This window comes from Anolis carolinensis, chromosome 1, assembly GCF_035594765.1.
Source record: "Anolis carolinensis isolate JA03-04 chromosome 1, rAnoCar3.1.pri, whole genome shotgun sequence".
Lineage (NCBI taxonomy): Eukaryota > Metazoa > Chordata > Lepidosauria > Squamata > Dactyloidae > Anolis > Anolis carolinensis.
Genome location: NC_085841.1, coordinates 13,240,502 through 13,260,441, shown reverse-complemented (window position 1 = coordinate 13,260,441; position 19,940 = coordinate 13,240,502). Strand labels below are relative to the sequence as shown.

The following is a 19,940-nucleotide window of genomic DNA, read 5'->3' as shown; positions in this document are numbered from 1 at the left end:
TTGTACGTACAGTAGAGTCTCACTTATCCAACATAAACGGGCCAGCAGAACGTTGGACAAACAAATATCTTAGATAATAAGGAGAGATTAAAAGCCTATTAAACATCAAAATAGGTTATGATTTTACAAATTAAGCACCAAAACATGTTATACAACAAATTTGACAGAAAAAGTAGTTCATTACACGTTAATGCTATGTAGCAATTACTGTATTTACTAATTTAGCACCGAAAAATCACAATGCATTGAAAACACTGACTACAAAAATGCACTGGATAATCTAGAACGTTGGATAAGTGAGTGTTGGATAAGTGAGACTCTACTGTACTTACTTTTAATGTAATTGTTATACAGTAGTCTCACTTATCTAAGCTAACCGGGCCAGCAGAAGCTTGGATAAGCGAATATCTTGGATAATAAGGAGGGATTAAGGAAAAACCTATTAAACATCAAATTAGGTTATGATTTTACAAATTAAGCACCAAAACATCATGTTATACAACAAATTTGACAGAAAAAATAGTTCAATATGCAGTAATGTTATGTTGCAATTACTGTATTTACGAATTTAGCACCAAAATATCACCATATATTGAAAACATTGACTACAAAAATGGCTTGGATTATCCAGAGGCTTGGCTTGGATAAGTGAGGCTTGGATAAGTGAGACTCTACTGTACTACTGAAACTTAGTTTTTGTTGCTGCCACAAACTAGGTTGAATTGGTTGAGACTCTATGAGACATTCATTGAAAAACTGTAGCAAAACGTGGGGCAGGATGTCCCACAAAAACATTTTTTTTGCAGTTTAATAAACTTTTCCCATGTTTTCATGATAGATCCAATTAGGAAATGACATGTGCAACCCAGGAACAAAAATTGTGTTACATAGTGTTATCATTATTACTATATTTATACCCTACTTTTTTCTCCACAAAGAGGTAATATCCAGGATTTTTCTATTAAAGATGGAATGCCATCTACTTCTTAATTAAGCTATATACCTGCAGTGTCAGTAGAAATATATTCCTGTCTGATTTATCTCAAATTGATGTTCTTCATCTCACAACGATCCACGCAAAACCTTGGACAACCTTGACAACAAGCCTGGGCATTTTTGCCCCATATGTAACTAGTGTTACTAGAGAACTACTGTGTGCTTTGGCAAGTTTATCTGGATGAGGTCACAAAAACAGGGACTGTACCATTTCAGACTGAAAGCCAGGGGGTCATTTTTTGTGTTACTTCTGCACAAAAGGTTCTCTGTCATGCAGCACAACAGGGAAACCAGCTTTTCGCAGAACAGGCCGTTGAAAAGTACGGCACACCCACCTGCAGTCCAAAGCAATACAGTGCAAAGTACAGTGAATATTTAATTTAGAAAGAGACTTGGCCAGGCATGGGCAAACTTGGGCCCTCCAGGTGTTTTGGACTTCAACTCCCACAATTCCTAACAGCCGGTAGGCTGTTAGGAATTGTGGGAGTTGAAGTCCAAAACACCTGGAGGGCCCAAGTTTGCCCATGCCTGGCCTAGCCAAACACTGAGCAAAATAAAATTTTATTAAAAACAGAACTTGGCCTCTGCTGTCACATTCTCCTCTCCACCATGACCTTCTCATATAAGTACAAGGCATTACTTTATTCAGTTGTCAGCATTTTCGGCCTCAATTATAACTCCGCTTTTGTTTCCCCTCTTTGTATCTCCTTTCAGGTCACCTGAATCTGCAGTTAAGAGAGGACAAGTCTGTCGGTGGCTTCGCTTGTCCTTGATGCCATTCTGTAATTACAGATGTAACTCTGTAACCATGATGCAATGTTGTTTCTTTTGCCCTCTTCCTTTCTAATGCCCCAGTTTCGTATAGTTGATTTGTTGCAGTTGTGTGCCTTTCACAGGGTTTTCTTGACAAGGTTTGCTTTCCTCTGAGGCTTGGGAGAGTGTGACTTGCACAGGATCACACAATACAGATTCAAACCATAGAAGAGAATGTGTTGTCAAAGGCTTTCATAGCCAGGATCACAGGGTTGTTGTATGTCTTTCGGGCTCTGTGGCCATGTTCCAGAAGTATTCTCTCCTGACATTTTGCCCACATTTATGGCAGGCATCCTCAGAGGTTGTGAGGTATGGATAAACTAGGCAAGGAAGGTTAATATATATCTGTGGAGAGTCCAGGGTGTAACAAGAGTCCTTTGTCAGTTGGAAGCCAGCGCTAGATGGGAAGCAACACTCTGAGGGCAGAGGAGCCCCAAGGATGGCTAATGACTCTGAACAAAGGATGCCCTCCAGGCAAGAGACAAACCTTTCCAATGGTAATTAGAATGATTAACTGAAACATTAGCGCTGGCTTCCAACTGACAAAGGACTCTTGTCACCCTGGACTCTCCACAGATATATATTAACCTTCCTTGCTTAGTTTATCCATGCCTCACAACCTCTGAGGATGCCTGCCATAGATCTGGGCGAAACGTCAGGAGAGAATACTTCTGGAACATGGTCACACAGCCCGAAAGACATACAACAACCCAGTTGGAAGAGACCTCGTGGGCCATCCAGTCCAACCCCATTCTGCCAAGAAGCAGGAAAATTGCATTCAAAGCACCCCCAACAGATGGCCATCCAGCTTTTGTTTAAAAGTCTCCAAAGAAGGAGCCTCCACCACAGTCTGGGGGAGAGTTCCACTGCTGAACAGCTCTCACAGTTAGGATGTTCTTTCTGATGTTCAGGTGGAATCTCCTTTCCTATACTTTGAAGCTGTTGTTCCACGTCCTAGTCTCCAGAGCAGCAGAAAACAAGCTTGCTCCCTCCTCCCTATGACGTCCCCTCACATATATATACATGGCTATCATGTCTCCTCTCAGCCTTCTCTTCTGCAGGCTAAACATGCCCAGCTCTTTGAGCCGCTCCTCATAGGGTTTGTTCTCCAGATCCTTGATCTGGAGAACCATAGGGCGCATCTAATGCAGTTTGCCACCACTTTAACTGCCATGGCTCAATGCTATGGAATCCTGGGAGTTGTAGATTTACAAAGTCTTTTGCCTTTTTTGCCAAACAATATATAAATTAAATGAATAAAGAGGACTACAAATCTCAAATTGTCATAGCAGTTTAAAGTGGTGTCAAAATGCATTAATTTTACTGTGTAATGCACTCACAGGGGCCTCTGGTGGTGCAGTGTGTTAAAATGCTGATCTCCTGAACTTGCGGACCAAAGGGGAGTAGAGTGAGCGCCTGCTGTTAGCCCCAGCTTCTGCTAACTTAGCAGTTCAAAAACATGCAAATGTGAGTAAATCAATAGGTACCGCTCCGAATGGAAGGTAACAGTGCTCTATGCAGTCATGCCAGCCACATGACCTTGGAGGTGTCTATGGACAACGCCAGCTCTTCAGCTTAGAAATGGAGATGAGCACCAACCCCCTGAGTCGGACACGACTGGACTTAACATCAGGGGAAACCTTTACCTTAATGCACTCACAGTTCTTAGAAAACCACTCTCATAATGTAGATAAACCTTCAGGTATTTTTGATACATCACTGATGGTTTCTCTCTGTTTTCGGAAACAAGTGGCTATGTTTTGATATATCAAAGTCAACGTTTTAGAGAAACTTGTTGCAACGCATTCCACAAGGATGTGATAAGGCTAAAGGTTATCTATTTGTAAACTTTCCCAACCCATTTTTCCACTGCATACTTCAACTGAGAGCTGCTTTACAGCTCCTCCCCAACACAGCACTGTCAGTTCAAAGAATATTTTGGGGCTTAAGGGCTTTGGTAGCTATAGAAGACCCAAACACAAACATAGTACATATAAAGCCATGCTTTAAAGGAACAATGGGGGATGTGTGCCTGTCTATATGAACTCTCCCATCATCCCTCAGCATTAGCTGACAATATCTTGAGGGTTGCTGTGAGAGAATTGAGAATATTTGTACAAATATGTGAGGGGAAGTCATAGGGAGGAGGGAGCAAGCTTATTTTCTGCTGCCCTGCAGACTAGGACACGGAACAATGGCTTCAAACTACAGGAAAGGAGATTCCACCTGAACATCAGGAAGAACTTCCTCACTGTGAGGGCTGTTCGGCAGTGGAACTCTCTCCCCCGGGCCGTGGTGGAGGCTCCTTCTTTGGAGGCTTTTAAGCAGAGGCTGGATGGCCATCTGTCGGGGGTGCTTTGAATGCGATTTCCTGCTTCTTAGCGGGGGGTTGGACTAGATGGCCCTTGAGGTCTCTTCCAACTCTACTATTCTATGATTCTATGATTCTATGAGAGTTGCTGTGCATTGTTCCAGAAGCATTCTCTCCTGACATTTCACCCACATCTATGTCAGGCATCCTCAGAGGTTGTGAGGTTTGTTGGAAACTAGACAAGTGGGGTTTATATATCTGTGGAATAATGTCCAGGGTGGGGAAAAGAACTCTTGTCTGTTGGAGGTAAGTGTGAATGTTGCAATTGGCCAGCTTGATTGGATAGCCGAGCAGCTTCAAAGCCTGGCTGCTCACTGCCTGGGAGAATCCTTTGTTAGGTTTATCTTGAGGGTCACACATTCCTTATACAGTAGTCTCTCACTTATCCAACATTTGCTTATCCAACGTTCTGGATTATCCAGCGCAGTCTGCCTTTTAGTAGTCAATATTTTTGTAGTCAATGTTTTCAATACATTGTTATGTTTTGGTGCTAAATTCGTAAATACAGTAATTACTACATAGCATTACTGCATATTGAACTACTTTTTCTGTCAAATTTGTTGTAAAACATGATGTTTTGGTGCTTAATTTGTAAAATCATAATGTAATTTGATGTTTTATAGGCTTTTCCTTAATTCCTCCTTATTATCCAACATATCCGCTTATCCAACGTTCTGCTGGCCCGTTTATGTTGGATAAGTGAGACTCTACTGTATCTGGTTTAAAACCAGAATTATTTTCACTTGCCCCCAAATACAGAAGTCTCTGCAAATGAACAGAATGGAAAATGCCTCTTAGGGCCCCCAGCTGTCCCATGGTTATTTTTTGAATCCTTAAAATGGCATAAAACATGCTTGAAATGTAACTCTATTGTTATGACACAAGTATTAATTTAAGTTCCCTTGATCTTCTCATAGCATAACTCACAGAAAACTGTGCTGTCCTCAATACTCATACTTTTAGAGTGTATTATTACTTTAATTTGTTGGTAATATTCTATAAACTCTGCACACCGACTTGGATGACGGCATAGAAATGTTTGAAAGAAGCAAGAGGAGAACACAATGCTCTGTCTGGTGCCGAAACTGGGGAGTGGCAGTGTATTGGGGGGAGGGGGGTCAATTTGGCAGCTGTACGTACAGCAAGAGGCAGGGCTTACTAGAAAACCTGCTTCCTATTGGAGGCCGGAGCCGTCACTAATCTGTCCCCGAGCCAGTGTTTGCAAAGGGAAGGCGGGTGCTCACTGACAATAGACTGGTGGGGCGTGAAGCCAGCCTGCAGACAAAAAGATACGCCGAGTTAGTTGCACAAGAGGCTGCAAGAAAATGCAGGGATCTCCCCGCAATGAAATTTCCAAAGAAGTTATTTAAGTCGAGCTCACAGATCTTCTGAAAAATATAAAAGGGTGAAAATGAAGTTTAAAAAAAACTATCGGGGAGGAATTCAAAATGGGAAATGAGGAAGAGGAGGAGCATAACGGAGCATGATACGGTGAAAAAGACACCAGAGCTGCTTGTATTCTTGGCAATGAAATTGAGAAGTGTCCAAAATTGAATAGATATATGTGTATGTGTGAAGGGAGGAATGATCGTTACACACCACACCCACTCCCTGTGGGCACATGACTTATTCCCTAGTGTTCGCTAAATGCACCATAACAGCAGACATAACAGCATTGCAACCTGCAGGATGAGCTGCGTCAAAGACAAAACTCCAGACACAAAGGAGAGGGGAGAAAAAATCCTTCTTCATGCGGCAGATACCCACAGCAAGTGCCCCAACCTATCGTTCCTATCGGTGAAGCCCTTTCTGCGCCACCAGACCATGAACACGTGGAGCCACAAAGCCCGCGCCACTCCCATCTTCTCCATTGCAGAGAGCGTGCCCTTCCTCCACTCGCAGGAAAACACGTTTATGACCACCGCACCCCTCAAAAGATCTCCCATCTTCTTTTAAACTGCATCTCAATCCTTTCAAGCAATTGAATGAGAATATCTTTCCAGCCTTTCCTACTCTCTGGAAGAAGTGACACCAGGCCAGGCTTACAACCCACTTTTCCCATCTCCTCCATTAATTTGATCCCTCTCCAAACTCCAAGCTGAACCTCCAAACTCTACATCTCTGCGTTGTCGAAGGCTTTCAGTTCTCCATCACTCTTTCTACAGCTTCGTCACTGCCATATATATATACACAGAGACACACTTTCACCTGATCCTCACCATTCTTGAACACGCTGCTCACTCCATCTTTGTAGCTACATCTCCCATGGCTTCCACCCACCCTTTCATCGCTCATTCTACAGCTCCATCACTGCCATCTATATATATAAAAGGGTAATGAAATTTCGGCCTAGGACAAAACAACAAAACTACACATCCCAGAAACACTAAACTTGACAGCACAACCCCTCATCCATGCCTCTGCGTTCATACAATAAACAGCTCCAGCTACTCCAGAAAACGGCCAGGCTTTGAGACTGCAAGGCTATTCACTGTTATTCCACCTGGCCAACAAAGGATTCCCATAAGCCACAGCAACGCGTGGCCGGGCAAAGCTATGTATATGTATGTATACACACACACACACACACACACACACACACAGACACACTTCCACCTGATCCTCACCATTCTTGAACACTCTGCTCACTCCATCTTTGTAGCTACATCTCCCATGGCTTCCACCCACCCTTTCATGCCATGCTATCCCTCTCAACGCCTTCTAGACACACTCCACTCTTCAACAAAGCACACTCCCTCCTCACAAGCCATTGTGAAACCACTCCACCCCCAATTCCTTGCATGAATAGTCTCTGGAAGGCCATAAAGACCTACTCCATGAGTCATGGAGAGTTGGCCTCCCATTGAATCCACCCCCCAAAAGTTACCCCGCACAAAAGAAGACCCTCCACACGTTGCCCTGTGGTGAGGTCACCCCAATTCCTCACATGTATGCCCTCAACACTCATGTTTTCTTCTCAATATGACCCCTTTGACTCCGACTCTCTCCCTTTTAGGCCTTTCCTATCAGGCCTGTCCATGAGTCATGGACAAACTTGGGCTGTCTAGGTGTTTTAGACTTCAACTCCCGCCATTCCTAACAGCCTCAGGCCCCTTCCTTTCCCCCCTCAGCCGCTTAAGCGGCTGAGGGGGGAAAGGAAAGGGCCTGAGGCTGTTAGGAATGGCGGGAGTTGAAGTCCAAAACACCTAGACGGCCCAAGTTTGCCCACTCCTGGAATAGATTCATCCCCAGACGACCACTCCCCTCACTCATTTCTGCCTTCCTTGTCTCATCCCCCTCAAAACACACCCCTCACAAAGGCAACCCAACCATGCCCTCCTTGTCAAGCTCCCCTGTCAAGGCCAAGGTTTCTCTCCCCACCGCCCAAATATATACCCAGAGGTCCACCACCAATAGTCTCCCTGCTGTCAAGCCTTGGCCTGACAGGACTTTGAGGGAGGAAGCTTTTCTCCCCCCAAAGCACACCACAAAGGCATCCCACCACACCCCTCAACCCTCCCAAAAAAAATACACACAGAGACAGAGGTTCTCTCATGGTCTCCTCCCAAGCCCACCACGCCCCTCAGGTCAACCCCCCAAACAATACACACAGAAAGAGGTTCGCCACAAAGGCCTCTCATGGTCTCCTCCTTGCAAACATTCACCCCAAGGAAGGGGCCTGAGGCTGTTAGGAATGGTGGGAGTTGAAGTCCAAAACACATGGAGGGCCGAAGTTTGCCCTTGCCTGGTCTAGATGAACTCTGACTCCCATCGTTCCTCAGCACTGGCTGACAATATCTTGAGGGTCACACATTCACGCAATATCTTGAGGGTCACACATTCACGCAATATCTTGAGGGCCACACATTAACACAACTTCTTGAGGGTCACAGATTCACAGAACATCTTGAGGGCCCCTCATTCACAAAATATATTGAGGGACACACATTCAAACAATATCTTGAGGGCCACACATTCACACAACTTCTTGAGGGCCACACATTCACAAAATATATTGAGGACATGCACACATCTTGAGGGGTCACACATTCACACAACATCTTGAGGGCCACACATTCACACAATCGCTTGAGGGGACACACACTGACACAATATCTTGAGGGCCACACGTTCACGAAATACACATTGACACAATCTCTTGAGAGTCACACATTCACACAACCTCTTGAGGGCTGCACATGCACACAATAACTTGACGGTCGCAAATTCACACAACATCTCAAAAGTCGCACATTCACACAATCGCTTGAGGGACACACATTCACACAACTTCTTGAGAGCCGCACATTCACACAACATCTTGAGTGTCATACATTCACACAATCCCTTGAGGGCCACAAATTCACACTCGCTTGAGAGCCGCACATGCACACGATATCTTGAGGGTCACAGATTCATACAATATCTTGAGAGTCGAACATTCACACAATCTCTCGAGAGTCAGATTCACACAGCATCTTGAGGGCCACAAAATCGCTTGAGGGCTGCACATGCACACAACTTCTTGAGAGTCACAAATTCACACAATCTCTTGAGGGTCACACCAGCCCCACTACAAAGGGAGACCACCACACCCCTTAGGAATCTCCCCAGAAGCATTCCTCAAAGCCTTCCCTCCAGCCCAAGCTCCCCCGACAGACACCCACCAAGAGCTGCACTACAAAGACACCTCATTACTCCCCCCCCCGGACCCAGCCACCCCCAGCTCTGCACGCGCATGCGCCCTCCGCTTCCCCGACTCACCGGGCGAGGCTGCCTTGGGGTGCCTTGCCCCCTTCTCCTGCTCCTCCTGCTCCTCCTTCTTGGGGGGCGGCTGCGGGGCGTTGCGGGGCGGGATGGCGGGGGGCCGGGGCTCCCCTCGGGGCGGAGGGGGCGGCGGGGGCTGCTCCTCCTCCTCCGGGGCAGAAGGAGAGGAAGAGGAAGAGAAGGAGGAAGGGGGGAAAGAGGGAGGGGAGACCTCGGGGCGGCTGCTGGCCCCCCAAGCCTGCTTGGAAGTGGGCGGGGAGGGGATCTGGGGGGCTGGTCCGGGCTCCCCGAAGCCCCCCAGGTCCACCAGAGGCGGAGGGGCGCTGGAGGGCGCTGGAGGGGGGCTCAAAGGGAGAGTCGGGGCCGGGGCGGCCAGGGGCTTCTTCACCTCCCGCACTTCCAGCCTCTCGTCGTCCAGCTCGTCCTCCTCCTCTTCATCCTCCTCTTCCTCCTCCTCCTCCTCCTCGGGGTCCTTGACGAACTGGTACTGGAACTGGGGGGGCTGAGGAGGGGGCAGAGGGGACGTGGAGGAGACCAAGGGGGACTGGTCCGGGTCGTCCATCCTGGCTTCCAAAGAGAAGAAGAACTCAAGAGCGCGGAAGAAAGAAGGAAGGAAGGAGCCGAGCTGGAGCACGACGAGGAAGGAAGGAAAGGAGGGGAAACTGCACTCTCTCCCCCCCAGGAGAAGAAAACAGGGAGGAGGAAAAGGAGAAAAGGAGGAGGAGGAAGGAACGAGGAGGGCGGCGGCTCCTGCTGCTGCTGCTTCTGGAAACAGAGAGAGAGAGAGAGAGAGAAAAGGGGGAGAAGCCGCCAGCCACCGCCTCCACGCCCGGATGAGTCACAGGAGGAGGAGGAGGAGGAGGCTGGGCTTGGACGGGGCGGGGAGCAAGCCACTCACGAGGAGGAGGAGGAGGATGAGTTAAGGCAAGCGGCTCCCGTCTACTCCTCTTCTTCTCCCACCCAAACCAAGATAGATAGACAGCCCAAGGGCCCAATGAGCATCGAGGAGGGCATGATGGGGCGGAGCTGAAAGAGAGTTGACTAGTAAGAGGCGCTGTCGAGTTGATGGTGATGGAGAAGAGCAGTGGTTCTTAACCTGTGGATCCCAAGATGTTTTGGCCTTCAACTCCCACTGGAGAAGAGGATGGAGCCCAGGGCTGCATCTATTCTTCTACTACACCAGTTGTTCTCAACCTGTGGGTCCCCAGATATTGTGGCCTTCAACTCCCACTGGAGAAGAGGATGGAGCCCAGGGCTGCATCTATCCTTCTACTACACTAGTGCTTCTCAACCTGTGGGTCTCCAGGTGTTTGGGCCTTCAACTCCCAGAAAGCCTAATAGCTGGTAAACTGGCTGGGATTTCTGGGAGTTATAGGCCAAAACACCTGGGGAACCACATGGACCCACAGGTTGAGAACCACTGGAGAAGAGGATGGAGCCCAGGGCTGCATTTGTTCTACTACACCAGCACTCAACCTGTGAGTCCCCAGATGTTTTGGCCTTCAACTCCCATTCGAGAAGAGGATGGAGCCCAGGGCTGCATTTGTTCTACTACACCAGTACTCAACCTGTGGGTCCTCAGATGTTTTGGCCTTCAACTCCCATTCGAGAAGAGGATGGAGCCCAGCGCTGCATCTATCATTCTACTACACCAGTTGTTCTCAACCTGTGGGTCTCCAGGTGTTTGGGCCTTCAACTCCCATTGGAGAAGAGGATGGAGCCCAGGGCTGCATCTATCATTCTACTACACCTGTTGTTCTCAACCTGTGGGTCTCCAGGTGTTTGGGCCTTCAACTCCCATTGGAGAAGAGGATGGAGCCCAGGGCTGCATTTGTTCTACTACACCAGTACTCAACCTGTGGGTCCTCAGATGTTTTGGCCTTCAACTCCCATTCGAGAAGAGGATGGAGCCCAGGGCTGCATCTATCATTCTACTACACCTGTTGTTCTCAACCTGTGGGTCTCCAGGTGTTTGGGCCTTCAACTCCCATTCAAGAAGAGGATGGAGCCCAGGGCTGCAGCTATCATTCTACTACTTCAGTTGTTCTCAACCTGTGGGTCTCCAGATATTTTGGTCTTCAGCTCCCAGAAATCCTAACAGCTGGTAAACTGGCAGTGGTTCTTAACCTGTGGATTGACCTACAACTCCTAGAAATCCCAGCCATTTGACCAGCTGTAAGGATTTCTGGGAGTTGAAGGCCAAAACATCTGGGGACCCACAGGGTGAGAACCACTGCACTACACTGACTGTATTTCCTGAGTGTAAGAGCTATTCAGCAGTGGAACTCTCTGCCTCGGAGTCCGGTAGAAGCTCCTTCCTTGGAAATTCCATGATTTTATAATTCTATCAAAGCACTGAGCTGCTGAACTTGCAGACTGAAAGGTTGCAGGTTCAAATCCCAGGAGCAGAGTGAGTGCCTGCTGTTAGCTCCAGCTTCTGCCAACCTAGCAGTTGGAAAACATGTAAATGTGAATAGATTAATAGGTACCGCTCCGGCAGGAAGGTAACGGCGCTCCATGCAGTCATGCTGGCCACATGACCTTGGAGGTGTCTACGGACAACGCCGGCTCTTCAGCTTAGAAATGGAGATGAGCACAAACCCGCAGAGTCAGACATGACTGGACTTAACGTCAGGGGAAACCTTTACCTTTTACATGCTTCTCAGAGAGCGTCTACACACCATGGTGTTGATGCGGTTTAGCACTGCTTGAACTGCCCTGGTTCAATGCTATAGAATCATAGTTTGGTTAGGCAATTACACAATTTGGAAGAGAAGTTAAATACATTGTATAGATATTATTACTATTTGTTATGTTTATACCCACTTTTTCTCTTCACAAGGAGCATTGAACCATGGCAATTAAAAGTGGTGTCATACTGAATCCTTGGACTTGTAGTTTCGCAAGGTCTTTAGCCTTCTCTGCCAAAGAGTGTGGGGGCCTCATCAAACAGCAAATCCCAGGATATTTGCCTCCTTAGAACAGGGATTCTCCTCCTTTAACCCTAGCTTTTTTGTACTCCAACTCCCAGAAGTGCCTGCCAGCCTGGGAAATAATAATAATCTATACTTGAAGCTCAAGTCCAAACATTTGGAGGACCAAGAGCAGAGAAGCACGACTGTCGAAGAACAACTAGAAGTTCATATTCTATATTTAACCCCACTAACATAACTGATTTACTGTTATGGATAAACATGGAGGGTGTTCAATGGAAAAATATTGCATTTCCAAAATGGAAGGAAAATACAAAAGGTTTCATAGAGCTATCTATAGTCCGGGAACCTGAGTGAATGTTCCTGACCCCATCTAGGTATCGTGCAACTGCTGCATTCCACAGTATATCATGGAGTATTGTATTATAGCAATAACCATCTGATCAGGATCAAAATTGCAACAATACAGGCAATCCTCCACATTCATTGGGTTAGGGCCATAGGACTCCCATGAAAGGGAAAAACCAGGAATAAAGAAATCTGGGATAACTTGTCTAGCAAATTCTAGGTATTCCAGCATGACTTTAGATGTGGTCAACATCTTCTGGAAACTGACCATAAAATCACAGTGAAGGACCAGAGATTCCTAGAGAGAATATTTTTAATCATATCCTTGAACAATCAAATCTGCAAAAGCCAAAACTGCAATTGTGGAACGACGTCTGTATTTAAAAATAATTTAAAGAGCAATTTGTTTGTTCCTGGCTTCTTCTGCCTGACAAAAGCAACAAAGAGCCTTGTTGCATTTTCAAGCGTAACCGTTTTCTGTGTTTGAAGAGGTGAGCATAAAGCCTGCTAGTCTTTAAGACGTTGCAGGGTTATTTCGTATTTTTGCTGCAAAACCGACTAACAAGGCTACCAGTACCACCCGCACCGGAAATCTGTCTGGAAAAATTACTTAAGTGTGGTCCACAAAAGTTTCGTTGATGCTATATTTGAAAGTTTGTTTCCAAGATGCCATAAGGCTTTCTTGCTCTATTTTTTTCAAATATAGCAAGGAGGCAGAGAAGTGAGAGACCTGAGTTAAACCTCATCATCTGCCATTACGTAAGTTTTCACAAACCTCCCCCATATATCCCTGGGTTTATCTGTAAAATGGGAGTAACTGTAATGCAGCATTGCAAGACTGTTACAGTAAAGATAGTTTAGCATGTTTATTTAGAAATCAATCCCCTTGACTTTAAACCAGTTTTGTTCCCTAAGATTGCAGCCTTCCAGCCTGGCCTCATGTATCTTTACTCCCATAAATCCCATGGATTTCAATGGGATTTATTTCCCAGTAAGTGTCTCTAGAAATGCAGTCTTTAAAGAATATGTAAATGATACGTAGATATTTTAGAGGGTCATCTTACTAGTCCTTAATCATAGAAATCCGCAGGTGGAGAGACCCCCTTGATCAGATCTGAGTTTTTCCAAATGGTTTGAGCAGAGCAGTTGGGTTTGTTCACAATATAAGAGATGGATGAGGTGGAAAAGTGCTGATAATAATAATAATAATAATAATAATAATAATAATAATAATAATAATAATAATAGACATTGACAAAATTATGATCTGCCAACTGCAAAAGGCCACCCTGCTGGGATCTGCGTGCATCATTCGAAAATACATCACACAGTCCTAGACACTTGGGAAGTGTTCGACTTGTGATTTTGTGATACGAAATCCAGCATATCTATCTTGTTTGCTGTGATATAATAATAATAATACTAATTATAATAATAATAATAATAATAATAATATCCACCATAACAATGTCTGGGAACCTAAACTGGATAAAACCTAACTGTTATAAATATATATATAGCTCACCCTCTGTATCCATGGATTCAACATCCATGGATTCAACAACCCTGTGAAGGCAACAATGAGGCTGGTGCAGACCTCAATGGAAATGAGTTTGACACCCCTGGTCTATGTACAATTGTCACTACCCCCTTAATATACAATGCCACCTTAGCATATTTGCATAACCTGACTTGCAAACTCAGATGTGCTTTCTTCTGATAAAGGTAAAAGCTTTCCTCTGATGTTAAGTCTAATCATGTCCGACTCTGGGGTTTGGTGCTCATCTCCATTTCTAAGCTGAAGAGCCAGTGTTGTCCGTAGACACCTACAAAGTCAGTGGCCAGCATGACTGCATGGGGCGCCGTTACCTTCCCACCGGAGCAGTACCTATCGATCTACTCACATTTGCATATCTTTGAACTGCTAGATTGGTAGAAGCTGGGGCTAATGGCGGAAGCTCACCCCACTCCCTGCATTCAAACTGCCAACCTTTCAGTCAACAAGTTCAGCAGCTCAGTGATTTAACCCGCTACGCCACTGGGGGTATTCTTCTGACCAGCCCTAAAAAACACTAAAGAACATAAACATTTCCTGGAGTGTGTCAACATTACACAGTTTTATCAGTGTGATAACACTTATAACTTTCATGACTTCAGCCTACAGGATCCTAAGCCCTATAGTTTGCGTATGTATGTACTTAGCTTTGTTGTTATCCCTTAAATAAAGCTCTCCAGCAGATCACCTTTTTGCTGTTTTTATTTGCATCATGTTGGCACCTCAAAGAATTCCATTCATCGGCCACATTGTGGAGTGCTGTCGAAGGCTTTCATGGCTGGGATCATAGGGTTGTTGTGTGTTTTCCGGGCTGTTCCAGAAGCATTCTCGCCTGATGTTTCACCCACATCTATGGTAAGCATCCTCAGAGGTTGTGAGGATGTCTGCCATAGATGTGGGAGAGAATGCTTCTGGAACATGGCCATACAGCCTGGAAAACACACAACAACCACATTGTGGAGGTTTGCAAATACAGAGCTGTGGCCTCCATGACCAAGAATTCTTTTACATCTGGCATGGGCAAACTTCAGCCCTCCTGGTGTTTTGGACTTCAACTCCTACAATTCCTAACAGCCGGTAGGCTGTTAGGAATTGTGGGAGTTGAAGTCCAAAACACCTGGAGGGCCAAAGTTTGCCCATGCCTATTCTTACATTGTAGAATTAATGTAAAGTACAATAAGCTTGGTATATTCTTCTGGGCTTCAAAGTGAGAATTCAGGCTCTAGGACCCAATTGTTTGTCTTTTCTGTGGCCCATGCTACTCATAGCTACAAATCACAGTATTCCATATAACTGAATCTTGACAAAGCAGTATCAAATGGCTATAACTCTATAATACAGAAGGACTCCGGCTATCCGTCTCTCGTGTTTCAAGGGATTATGAGAGGTATGGATGTTTAACTGTGAAACAATCAAAGCTTATAAGGATTGAAGACACAATTGGCAACCCATGCTTGACAGATGGCAGAATTGGCACTGCATTTTTTAGTTGCATGGTCTGCACACAGTAGTGGATTGAGTATCATCTATTGCAGTGCAATAACAACATTCATCATGACTGTGAAATTTACACAGGAGTACTTCATCTTCACCTTACTGTCGCTATTGAGAAATCATTTTATAGTCTAGTCTACAAGCCAATATTTGGGAGTAGCTGATGTTTGTTATTGTTTCAAGGTGTTTATTTATAAAACAAAAGCAAAGAAATTGTATATGGAAAAGGAGTGATTTGCTACCAATGATAACCCCCTGCATAAGAATTTTGCAAAAGGGAAGCTATGTTGCTAAAGAAAAACAGCAGATTCATTACAGTACTGTTTTCATGAATTATATCATCCACTTCCTAAAAATTCATGAAGTATAATTTTAAAGCTTGAAGTGGAACACAATGTACAAAGTTGGAGGTGGAGGCTCATAAGAAGCTTCACGGAAGGAAATGAATTTCTCCAACCTCTTCTCAATCCAAACTTTTTTTTTTTTGAAAGAGTTAAAAGACCCTTCTAAATAATGCTGGATGGGACTCAGAAGGATCCTGGGAACTGAATTTTCTCCGATCTTGGAGAGCTGGAAACGGCATCATAGGCAATTGAGTCCTTGCTTAATGCAAGGTATCAAACTAGACCAGGCATGGGCAAACTTGGGCCCTCCAGGTGTTCTGGACTTCAACTCCCACAATTCCTAACAGCCTACCGGCTGTTAGGAATTGTGGGAGTTGAAGTCCAAAACACCTGGAGGGCCTAAGTTTGCCCATGTCTGGTCTAGACCATGGCCAGCAGGAAGCTATCTCTTTTGGAGACACCCAAAGAAAGAGACCCCATCTTTCTAAACAATTGGCTTCATTGCCGAACTACCCTTACTGTCAAGATGTTTCTTTTAATGTTCAGTCAGGCTTGTTTTATAACATAAGTTAATGTAAATAGGTTCACAGAAGGAAATTCCTACACAGAAACACAGGAATTCTGCATATTGCCACCGACGATTTTCAGGAGATCTTCTGATCCTCCATAGAGGCTCATGGGAGGGAAAGAGATGATCAGGTAGGAAACCTTTTCTTTTAAAGTTGTGTTGGGCACATGCCATCTTAAATACCCTAAAGGTGTTGGGAATAGCAACTTCCCAAGCCTTTCACTATTTATTTGTTAATGTATATATTTGCTAACCTGTATTCTATGTGTATGTTCATTTGCCAGTTTAACTGTACCTCTTTGGTGTGGGAGGAGTTATAGACGTGATTGTACTGAGCATGTTCAGACTCAGGACTCCATTTTGTATTCAGTCTGCATTACACCTCAGTGGAGGTGGATGCATGTTGCTGTTTGGACTTCAGTGTAGAAATATGCTTATGAGTACAAGTATACTTAAAGACAATGGACTATTGATAAAGAATGATACCCTGTGTACTCAACACAGAGAAGCTACATCCTGTCTGTTAACTAAACTTCAATAAGAAATATGCCTATATGGTGAATTAATACAAGATGCTTATGAGTAAACAAGATATGTTATTTTTCAAAGAAGACTTTGTTTTTATCTCTGAGTGTGTATTTTAAACTAAGAGGTTTCAAGTGAGTGTATATCTTTTGGGTAATTACAACTGCAAAGAAACAATCATCCCCTGGTAATAAAATATGTATTTTTAGTGGCATGTCTTTGTCCTTGGCAGTTCAAAGACATGGTTCTTCAATTTAACACCTGAGTTACCTGAGTGCCATTACATGAATTCTTGTGAATATCACTTGTTCAAAAAGTTGACTTCTAACCAGGTCATGCTTTTCTTGACTAATGGTTTTCAAAAGGTGGTCTCCACTTGTTCATGGAGATTCACATTTGCCAAACGGATATGTGCCCAGAGACGGTGTACAGTTTTTTCCAATAAAAGGCAATAGATTCCACCTGATAATGGAAGCTAAACAGGATCAGCCCTGGTTAGTATTTGGACAGGAGATGGCTAACAAATAACAGGTTGTGTAGGCTTTATTTCAGAAGCAATGCTGCACTGAAGAACCTAGACAATTTCTAGAGAGACCACATTAATCAAATCCATGAATAATCAAATCTGCAAAAATCAAATCTGCAAATGTGGATGTCCCTTCTTCCAGAGTGAGAAGGTTTTTTTAGTTGACTTCCCTCGAGAATCTTAAAGCTCTGTCGGGTTCGTATAGGGAGCAAGAGCATCGTGTCTTCTCTCCTGTCCAAATAAAGGTGACTCATGGTACTATTTCTTTATCTTTGGGGTAAGGGGAAGAACTATTTTGGTGGCTGCTTTCTCTTCCTCATGACAGAGGAACAACAGCTCTGTTCCTGATTTAAAGAAACCTTAAAGAAAAGAGGGAAGGGGGAAAAACCTGAAAACCTTACTGTGTTGTTAATATTATGGGGAACAGAAAGAGGCCTGGCTCTTCCTATGATGGTCTTTCTACATTTGCAGTACTTCAAGCAAATGCAAGCACCTAATTACTTTTCTATACTGCCATATAAAATCCAGATTATCTGCTTTTAACTGGATTATATGACAGTGTAGAAGGGACCTAAGAGTAATTTAATGCAGAGCATCAGTGGTAAATATATATTCTTAAGTAATGAACTTCCTTGTAGACAAAGAATTTTTAGAGAAAGTGAATTGTGTGTGCTCTGTGCTCATTTCTCAATTTTGGAGGCTTTTTAAATCAACCTCTGAAGGAAAAGAAATAGGGTATGACACCCATAATCCATGGGGAATATATTCAAAGGTTTTCCCCATGGATACACAAAACCATAAATATCAATAAACCCTATATTTTGAATATACTTGAGCTAAAAGCACACCACAGGATTGCAATTAATGCCAAATTAATGGAGTTTGATGCTTCCTTATCTGCCATGGCTCAATACTGTGGGTTCCTGGGAGTTGTAGTTTGGTGAGGCACCAATATGCTTTGGCAGAGAAGTCAAAAATCCTTGTACAACTAGAACTCCCAGCATTCTGTAGTATTGAGCCATAGCAGTTAAAGTGATGCCAAACTTCATTAATTCTACAGTGTAGATCAGGGGTCCCCAAACTAAGGCCCGGGGGCCGGATGCGGCCCTCCAAGGTCATTTACCTGGCCCCTGTCCTAAACTTTAGACTTAGGGTTGACCTAATTCTATCTGGTCTTGGAGGTCTTTTTGCTTACCTATGGTCTTATGAGATCATCTGGATGGTCTTTGAAGGTCCCTTTGCTTAGCTACGGCCTTATGAGACCATCTAGATGGCTTTTGGAGGTCACTTTCCTTACCTATGGTCCTATGAGACCATCTAGATGGCCTTTGAGTGTCCCTTTCCTTACCTATGGTTTTATGAGATTGTCTAGATGGCCTTTGGGGACCCCTTTCCTTACCTATGTGCTTATGAAACCATCTAGATGGTCTTTGGAGGTAATTTTGTTTACCTATGGTCTTATGAGATCATCTAGATCAGGGGTCCCTAAACTAAGGACCATGAGCCGGATGCGGCCCTCCAAGGTCATTGACCTGGCCTCTGTCCTAAACTTTAGACTTAGGGTTGACCTAAGTCTGAAATAACTTGAAGGCACACAACTACAACAATCTTAATTTTGGACTATTTCATCATAGTCTGGCCCCCTAACAGTCTTCGGGACTGTGAATCGGCCCTCCACTTAAAAAGTTTGAGGACCCCTGGTGTAGATGTTTCCCCGGAAGGCTGTTAGGAATTGTGGGAGACGAAGTCCAAAACAGCCAGAGAGCCGAAGTTTGCCCATGCCTGATCTATATTGTAGAATTAATGCAGCTTCACACCACTTTAATTGCCATGGTTCAATGCAATGAAGTCATGGAATTGTAGTTTTTCAAAGCCTTTCACCTTCTCTGCCAAAGAGTTTTGGTGCCTCACTGAACTACAACTCCCAGGATTTCACAGCATTGAGCCTTGGCAGTTAAAAGTAGCGTCAAGCTGCTTTCTTTCAATGTAGGTAGGTACACCTAATACCAATATCATCCTCACCACCTCCATCACCACTAACACTTTATCTCAAATAATCTGATTTCCCTAATTAAGCCTAATCTGATTTGTTTTAGCTGTGTCATTCGTGGCCCTGACTCATTCCACTATTTATAAAAAGGCTGTCACTGGGAAAAGAGAGCAATGCAAAGTCTTCTTGTTACTTCAGCCCTCAGAGAAGCTGCACCAGTTTGTCAGCGTCTGGCAAAGAAAGAAAACCCGGAGGCAGCTTTTCTTGGCTGGAGCTCCATGATCTTATCTACTTTCCCCTAAAGAAAAAGTTCATTTCTTCCAGACACACATTGAAATCTGAGCTGGGCTGCAGTACATTGTCTGCAATGGTTGAAACAAAACTGAAAGTTGATGTAATACCATGGGATAATGATATGCTTTTAATTATTATTTCTTATTTTCTTCCTTTTTTGCAATAATTGAACCGTGTGGTGTTATGTTGTATGTCTTGAAGTCTATTTGAATTAAGCAGCAATTGAAAGTAAGCAAAAAGTGGAAGGAAGGAGGAGAAACTGGAGCATTTGAAAAGGAAGTGATAAAGTGGGATGACAGAGGATTAATTGGGAAAATTCCTGTGAAATCTGAATGGTTGGGAGGTATGTAGAAGAGATTCAGCATCAGGCTATCTTGCTCTTTAAAAAGGGTACATCTACACTGCAGAATGAATGC

At 44.3% G+C, this 19,940-nt stretch overlaps 1 protein-coding gene across 5 annotated transcripts in view; it reads right to left on the bottom strand.

The window, feature by feature from the left end:
* Nucleotides 1-9,796, bottom strand: part of rtn4 (reticulon 4) — a 91,633-nt gene extending 81,837 nt beyond the window's left edge. The window contains exon 1 of one of the 5 annotated variants that reach the window (XM_062968841.1): nt 8,945-9,796. In XM_062968841.1, the coding sequence (XP_062824911.1) occupies nt 8,945-9,509 (565 nt within the window). In that variant the 5' untranslated portion in view covers nt 9,510-9,796. The remainder of the gene's footprint in view (nt 1-8,944) is intronic. The other 4 variants (XM_062968842.1, XM_062968844.1, XM_062968845.1 and 1 more) reach the window with 4 other exon arrangements.
* Between the last annotated feature and the right edge of the window lie 10,144 nt (nt 9,797-19,940).